Source organism: Carassius auratus, unplaced genomic scaffold, assembly GCF_003368295.1.
Source record: "Carassius auratus strain Wakin unplaced genomic scaffold, ASM336829v1 scaf_tig00022046, whole genome shotgun sequence".
Classification (NCBI taxonomy): Eukaryota; Metazoa; Chordata; class Actinopteri; order Cypriniformes; family Cyprinidae; genus Carassius; species Carassius auratus.
Genome location: NW_020525158.1, coordinates 84,894 through 93,977, shown reverse-complemented (window position 1 = coordinate 93,977; position 9,084 = coordinate 84,894). Strand labels below are relative to the sequence as shown.

Here is a 9,084-nt window from a genome sequence, read left to right as displayed (position 1 = left end):
TATATTTTCAACATTGAGTCCATAAAACAAATAACTGCTTAACATCCAACAGACTCCTCTCTGAACACCTCCCTTTACATACAACATTAAACTTTGTTACATGTCTCTCGCTCTGTCTCACACACACACACACACACACACACACACACACACACACTCACGCACTCTCTCTAATACACACTCTCTCTCTCACAATCGCACTCTCTCTCACACACACACACTCTCTCTCTCTCTCTCTCACACACACACAAAACACTCACTCACTCTTGCTCACTTACACTCTCTGTCTCTCACACACTCTCTCACACTCACACACACACACACACACACACACACACACATCCATAAGTCATTACCTCTTTTACAAGGTATTGCACTTGCAAAATATAAGATTTGAGAGGGTCTTGTCTGCAAGCCGAGCACGATGTGGCCTCATGATGATCCCACCATGACTGAAGACCCTTTCAACTGGGGCACTTGAAGCCGGCACTGAAAAAGCTCTCATTGCAACCGGAAAAAGTGCAGGGAGGATACCCCTGTTTGCATCCCAGAAGGACAGACAAGCTTGCCCACAACAAAGACCAAAATAGTTATTTAGTTGTGTCTCTGGGTTGGTGGCTGTGTCCTGCTTGCGGCGTTTTCTATACTCTGAGAATAAGCCAGTGCTCTCTTCCTCCTGGTTTTCATTTTCAGCCTCTTGGAATCCAGGACTCTGGGATGTTGTGTCAGGTCGCACCTCACGTAGAATCAGATCTTATAAAAACGACAAAAAAGTTAATTTAATTTAAAGGACAAGTGTGAAACCATGATTGTTAGAAAGTGAACTTCCTCATTCATTATTTCACAGCTCAGTTTGATATGCTTGCAAAATCAGCTCTAAAGATGTATTATATTATTTATACAACTGTTATGAATTAAATTTCCATAATTTGATAATGGTGACATGCCTAACTGTATATCATGTAAAAAAAAAAATCACTGACCTTTCACCATGTCAACAATGTCATTCTTTATGTCATCGGTGACAAGCACATCATGCTGAAGCCACATCATGGAGAAAGCTGGGTCCAGGACAGCTGATCTGATGTAGAGTGGGTCAGCAAATGGCAGCTCTTCTCCTGATGCTGCTGATAACATTTTCAGATTAACAAAGATCCCCCGGAATCTTTTCTTGAGAGAGCATTGCAGGTTATGGATCATGCTTCTCAGAAAGCGCACTTGCTGTTTGAGTTTTTCCAAATGGTGGTTTAGTGACAATACACAGGGGAGGACAGAGCTGACCGTCACAATCTTCTCTCCCTGAGTAAGATCGGTGGCCTCGGCAAATGGCTGTAGCACATCACAAAGCTCCTTCATCAGATTCCACTCCCTAATTGAGAAGACCAGCTCACTGTGGCCTGTGTCCTGAGCAACACTGCACAGTTCCTGATGACTGAATGAGAGCACTGCCTTGACTTGGCGGAGAGTTGAATTCCACCGTGTATTCACAGCAGCAGGTATCCCTCGCTGCCCAAACTTATCTTCAAAAGCATCTTTAAAGGTGCTGGATGTATGCAGGAGTGAGCTCAGTTTGGAGCATTTTGCAAAGGTACTGTTCATGATCCGTGCATCTTTGAGACCATCACCAACAGTTAACTGCAGCGTATGGGCAAAGCATTGCTGACGTTTAGGACTTCCTCTGTTGATCATGCGGTCCACAGTCTCCCATTCACCTCTGGAGAGGTCTTCCCACAACTCTGCATCATCCAGATTGTCGTCATCAGTTACTTCACCATCTTGCTCTTTTGGAAAACACACTGTAAATGCTCGCTTCATATTAGCAGCATTGTCACAAATAACAAAGTCAAGTTTTTGTCTGATGTCATATTCATCACATATGGAATCAAAGGCTTCTGATATCCGTTCTCCTGTGTGAGTTCCTTTGAATCTGTTGCAGGCAAGCAAGTATGATTTCAGCTGAACTCCCTCAGATGTTGCCAAAACATGGCCAGTGACTCCCAAAAAGCCACGCATTCTCCTGTCTGACCAAATATCCACTGTAACTGATACATGGTCTGCACTAGCAAGAAGCACTTTTATTTTCTCTTTAGTCTCTGCAACAAGAGATTCTATCTTTGAAGTTATTGTCCTACGACAGGCAGGCTGGTACTTGGAGTCAACCACAGACATGAAGTGTCTGAAATGTCCATTCTCAGTGATTGAAAGAGGCATGCTACATCCTATCACCAGGTCTCTTAGAATGGCATTTGTTATGGCCTTCTGTCTTGGATGATTAGTTGAATAGGCTTCCTGAGGACGAGACTGGAGGAACTGGGAAATCGCAGGCTGTGTAGCATCAGTGCAGGCGTTTCTTGCCCTTTCATACTCTGCATATCTGTGAAACAGATGCAAAAACAAGAATGGGATGTACTGTATGATCGGGCAGACATGAAAACATGATATACGGTTAAAAAAAATAGTTGTTTGAGGCTTTTTGTAGTTTTTATTTACTATAATGCTTAGCATCAAAATCTTCCAGACATTGCCCTTCTCCACTGATTCTTATTAGTGGACAATGCTACTTCAGTGTATGTTCCTGGTTAAGACTCAAGACATTCTCAACAGAGCGATGAATCGACGAGTCACTATAGAAACGGGCGCTAAGAAAAAGCATGCCAACTGTTTCTTTCTTCTTTTGTTCATTAGTTGTTTACATGCTTAGTGCATATCACCACCTAATTGAATGCTGTGCAATCATTTTTATTTTTTTCCATTTAATCTTTAATCCTTGAAAATGTGAATGAAATAATTAGCATAAAACAAACAATATAAGTCATATCAGATATGTATTTTGATTTAGATTTTAGACATTATAGAAAATGTGATCCATGTGTGAGATAATATAAAATGTAATAAGAAAGAAAAAAAATATATATAAGTTAAACATTACCTTGCCATAGTGTTTTATAAATTATACAGATAACTCCTATATATTCCAATATAAGAAATAATCATATTAGAATAATATTACTTTATTTGTTAGCCTGCTTATACTATAGTCCTAATGGAGTGCATCAGAGCAGCATAAAAAATATCAAATATTTTGTAGTGAATCTCTTATTTGCATCTAAAGTTTATTGCCAATAATAATGACAGGTTTGTGAAAGTGTAGAACTCGTTGAGCTCGCGTTGATCTTCAGCACAGCGACTCATTTGCACGTCTCTGATTGGCCAATGCGTTTAACAGACATGTCTGTGATTGGCTACAATGCTCAACGCTGCAAAATCACGTCGTGAGTACCTTTAATGCAAAGGGAAAATATATATATACAAAACTGTAATATGCACTTTTTTCATGTTTAGGTAATCGCGGCAGCTGTAGTCTTATTCACATTTGTTTTTCTGATTATTTTTTTTGCTCTAATAGAAAGACAAGGTAACAAAATATTTGTGGCTTAGCCCCAGCGCCACACCTGCAAGAAACACGTTTTTTGACGGCCTGCTAGCGGATCGTTAGGAAACATTTGATGAATGTGATAATTTATGTTTGGGCCTTTTTTTGGGCCTGAAATCGCTGAAACAAACTTTAATGGCTACTTTAGCTATTATTACATTAGCTAACTACCAACTAACAGATAACATTAACAAATTGACAAGCACTTACTGGGCAGAATGGCTCTTCAGATGACGGATGAAATTGGAGGTTGTCGTCTGGCTGTCAGAGATTTTTATGTTGCATGTCTTGCAAAACGCTGTTCTTCTTTTGCCATCTTGTACAAAATTATTGAAGCCAAAAGCGATGACCCTCGGTACCCCTCCGGCTGACATGTTGATGTGATGTTATATTTGATCTAAGTGGGCGTGGTGTGCGTAAGGTACGAGAGGGCACGACTAATGATAGTGTGGTGATCCAGTGACGACAACGCTATTCTCAGCCTGCGCTGAGAATTAAAAAAATTATAATTTATATATTTTATATTCAAACTGAAAACATGATGTAATTAACACTCAAGTCGTTCAAGTCATCGTGTCTCAAGTCAAGTCAAGTCCCGAGTCTTTAACTTCCAAGTCCGAGTCAAGTCTCAAGTATTTTATTTTTTGTCAAGTCAAGTCACAAGTCATAAAAATAGCGACTCGAGTCGACTCGAGTCCAAGTCACCAAGTCACAAGTCCCCATGTCTGCTAAATGCAATTGCACTTCACCGTTCACTATTTACTTTTATGTGCATGAACTAAGCAACATTGTAGCGTGTTTTTTAATGGATATTTTAAGACAACTATCTCGTATGGTCTATTTAAGGTAAGTGATTTGAATTAAACCTTCATTAAAACAAACTTAAAGAAATAGTTCACCTTAAAATGAAGATTTGCTTAAAATGTACTCACCCTCATGCCATCCAAGATGTAGTTAAACTTGTTTCTTCATCAGAACAGATTTGGAGAAATGGAGTATTCCATCACTTGCTCACCTATGGATCTTCTGCAGTGAATGGGTGCCATCAAAATGAGAGTCCAAACAGCTGATAAAAAAATAAAAAAAAACATCACAATAATCCACAAGTAACCCACATCACTCCAGTTCATCAATTAATGTCTGGTGAAGAGAAAATCTGCAATTTTGTAACAAACATATCCATCAATGTTTTTACCTTCAAATCATTGCTTCCAGCTAAATACAAGTTCTCTGTCGATAATGTTGCTTTCTTGATTGACAGTGTCACCTTATATGAATCAGGAGAGAAATATGCACAGATCAAGCACCGTTTACAAGCAAAAACAGCCCAAAGTGGTTTGAAACAAATATGTAGGTGGATTTTGATGTGAAAGAAAAAAGGAATAGACTTTTTCAGATTCTAAAATACAGTTTTTGCTTCTCAAGTCATTAATTGATGGACTGGAGTGGTGTGGATTACTTGTGGATTATTGTGATATTTTTTATCAGCTGTTTGGACTCTCATTCTGCACCCATTCACTGCAGATTGACTTTTTTTTTTTCTCATTCTCCTTCTCATTCAACTTCTCCTTCTTATCCATCTCCATTTAAGTAGCAGGGGTGTTCATCCCCTGCTGAAGGATGAACAGCAGTTCCCTGCATCTATCCCTTCTCATCCTCCTCTTCATTCTTCTCATCCTCCTCCTCATTCTTCTCATTCTCCATCTCCTTCTCCTTGTGGTCAGTGTCATACTATTTAATTTATTTTCTTATTAAATGTACGTAGAACAAAATATCCACTGGTTATAACCAACACTTCTATATTTAGCTGCAGATCATGCTGTAGACCATTACTCTGTCTCAGAAGCCTGTCCAAAATCGGTTCATGAGGAGAAAACAGACATGTCAGCCAGACACTCTGCTCCTGTTAATGGCACTCACGCGGTTCTTGCATACTTATCACAGGTGAAGTGAATAAAATGCAGAATTGTTGTATACGCGGCGTTTCAGACTTTTCGTGAGCACGGATAATTTATACCGCTTAATAAGGCGCTTCATATTTCAAGAATAAAGTTCAACATGATCATATGCTGTTTAAATGCTAATAAAGAGGGGTATATATGCTTTGATCTGTGTAGTATGATGAACGTGACTCAATACAACAGGCTACTACATTAATAGGCTTTTACCGTTCTAAAACACAGATTTGTGGCCATTATTGGAACTGAAAATGTTGAACAAACCTCGAACACACTTGATCATTGTCATGTGTTGAATCTGGCCAATCGTGAACAGCTGTGTCATCATCAGCGCTCCTGCAGTGACTCTGGAGAAACTGCGGTGGCTGAGTCAGCCGGCTGCTCTCGAAACACTCTTGCGGTACTTTGATGGCACACGTGACGGTCATGTGTGTCGGTGCAGTCTCAAGTCTGACAATATTTCTGATATTGAGGTGCATTAACAATTTCATTGTTCTCAACAAAATCATCAAATTGCCAACAGGTGGCGCATTTGGACCGGTACAACGTATGGTATGAACGTCACTACATTTATTTGATGTCCTTAGATTTTGTCACGATAACAATTAATGTGGACCCACTTTATATTAACTGGCCTTAACTACTATGTACTTACATTTTAATTAATAATTTAGTACAATGTACTTATTGTGTAAATACATGTTTTTACATTGTACTTATATTTAAAAAAAATACATGTAATTACATCTGTATTTAATTTCTGTAATTACGTTTATAATTACACTGTTGACCCATACTTTACACCTTAACCCACCCTTAAACTTACCCATACCTCCAACCCTCTCCCTAACCTTACCCCTATCCCACCTCAATAGCAGCAAATGTGTTTTACAATACAATATGAACACAATAAGTACATTGTACTTATTTTTTTATGTAAGTACATAGTAGTTAAGGCCACTTAATATAAAGTGGGACCTTTAATGTTTGTGGGGGAATGACACGTCATATTCATAGATCCTTCAATAGGTGATTTTTGTTGCATAACAGATGGTTAATCCATTCGGATTTTATTTACAGAACATGCACGAACATTCTTGATTAATGACTGATGATTCCACTGCATCTCATGGACTACACCACAATTAATTCTTGTGTACGTAGTTTCCGCTGTTTATGATGATGACGATGTTCGAGAGAGTCCAGTCCAGTGACGCATGATCTGAACACAACTGTAGCGATCAACGCTGTGTGTGATTAATTATAATGGCAATAATACCTACCCTGATGCTGGGGAACCCTGCATAAGATTGTGTGCATTGCTGTCTAAGGACAGATATTAAGATGCCTTAATATCCCCTACGGAGATAGGAGTAGCAAAGGGTGCTCTTTTAACCAGCTAAAAGATCAGCATGCACCTGTAAAGCAGTGTGCCATATCATCAGACTCTAATTTAGGGAACAGCATTGCCCTTGTCGGATAACGTATTAGCATTGGTACAAGCAAAATTTACGGTCTGTACATTTAGTATCAAGCATTTATCAATACACTAGTTTGAGCAACAGCAGATCACCGATCTGATGAAAACATACCCAATAGATGAGCCTGAAGTAGCAGCCCGTTAATATCGACAGCCTTGACCACAGATTAACGAGGCTCGTAGGTATATTTAACTGGTAGTGTTACCGGTGTGGTAATATGATAGCATGCCTCGCAACATAACTGACAATTGGCTTGTACAATAGCAATGTCTGAAGCATGTTCACCAAAATAGCACTAGGCAATAAAATTTACGAACTTTGCTTGGCTCCGTGAAGACATCTAGAGATTGTTCATGGATGCTTTGATTCCAGTTGTATATCTAGCTTCTTCCAGCGGGGGAGCAGATCTCGTGTAAAGTAGTGAATAGGTCGTATTAGTACAACTTTGACGAGAAATCGTGGGAAAAGTATCTATATCAAGTGCTCGCTCATATCAATTCAGTCCGTTGCTTAACAAACAACACAGGGAATTCGCTTAAGTTCACGGCTTAAAATCTGGTGAGATACTCTGTGGGAATCCTGCCAAATCCTGATTTAATGCTTCTTATGGCAATAGATTTGCCGTCTGATAGTTCCTGGCGAGCGATAGCTCTAGCGAGCAGTTTGAGCCTTGCAAGCCATTTGAGCATACTTACCAAGCAGTGGTGCCACGTATATATGTCCCGTATCAAATAGGAGAGTGGTAGTGATTGGAGCGATTTGACAGCTGAACGCATCAGCTGGTCACAGCCTATGCCTCCTTGGCCTGACTGAACTAATGCTGCGCTCGATTTGTCTGGTATTGTGAAGCATATAATCTGGCCAAACCCACAAACATTACATCTCAAGTTAACCTTGGAATTTTTTATATATTTTTTTAAATCTCTTTTGTCCTTCCCAGTGAGAAACAGTGCAGCAATCAGACCTCTTTGTGTGAGATCACTTATTAATCAGAGCACTGTGAGTATGCAGTGTCATTACCGCAACAGTGTTTCACACCCCCAGCCTGTTTACTGCCATTTCAGCTGTATAAGTGTGACTTTTTATGATTGGAAAGGTTTAGTTTGATAATTTACAATAATTCATTATATTATGATATGGACATGGCCATGGACATTGTAAGGACTGAATTCTGACATGTTTGCATGTGATAGCATATGCTTGGATATGATGTTATATTTGCATAGTGTTTCATATGAAGCCCACTAAAATCCAAGAGTATCAATATACCCAATTCTTCATATTCTACAATCAAATCATGAATTTTAATCTATTAATCACAAATTTTTTAATCTATTTATCTGTAATCCTTAAGATGGCTATAAACATGTAACAAACCCTTGTCAACATTAAGCTCTGCAGGAAAACAAACTCAATATCTTCCCAATTTAATAAGAGCAAATCAAATTATTAAATTATTTCTCCATTATAAAATGTCTCAGTAATTACTTTTTATTCAGTTTTACAACATCCTTGAGAAAATGAGTCAGGGGATGATAATACAATGGAATCAATAACGTATTGCAACTGTCCCAAGCTTTACTTTAAAAATCCCATGCCAAGAAACACTGGCAAAACAATGCTTTTCACCCAGTTTAATGCCTGCCTTGAATTTGCATATTTTCAAATGTTTCAGACTATTGAATATATTAAATAAGACCCCCCCCCCACTTAATTGACAATTTGTTCATTGCTAAAACTAAGCAGGCTGGCTACAACCTCTTTGAAATCACCACTTAGATGTACAGATGGATGGATGGATGGATGGATTTCTAAAAAAAAATAAAATAATAATAATAATAATCAGGCAAGACACACATCGATGCTTAATGAAAAAAAAATAAAAATAGGCCTCAACTGCAAGTCATCAGACCTTAATAGCTTCAGGTATTTTTTTGTTGTTGTTTTTTTTTACCCATTCATTTTTGTGTAAAATAAAATCATTATTTAAGAAAAAATGTAAATAAAATAAATACAACTTGACATTTATACTGATAATTTAATCCAGATCCATCCTCTATTGATCGATAAGGTTTGTGAAAGCATGGGAATTTCTTCACCTGCTCCTAGGAATCTACTTCAAATTTTATTGTATAGCTGGATGATAATGCACTTTTTTTTGTCTTGCAGAATGTGTTATATTTTCTTCATTCAGTTATTTATTTATTACTTT

General features: G+C 38.3%; 1 protein-coding gene across 1 annotated transcript; it reads right to left on the bottom strand.

Moving 5' to 3' along the window:
- Positions 1 to 323: 323 nt before the first annotated feature.
- LOC113077249 (zinc finger BED domain-containing protein 4-like) lies at positions 324 to 3,403 on the bottom strand. The gene is made up of 2 exons (XM_026249698.1): positions 984 to 3,403; positions 324 to 753 (listed from the first exon to the last, which is right to left on the bottom strand). Exons 1-2 carry the CDS (start codon positions 2,503 to 2,505, stop codon positions 362 to 364), a joined length of 1,914 nt encoding a protein of 637 aa, XP_026105483.1. The 5' UTR covers positions 2,506 to 3,403; the 3' UTR covers positions 324 to 361.
- Positions 3,404 to 9,084: the final 5,681 nt, after the last annotated feature.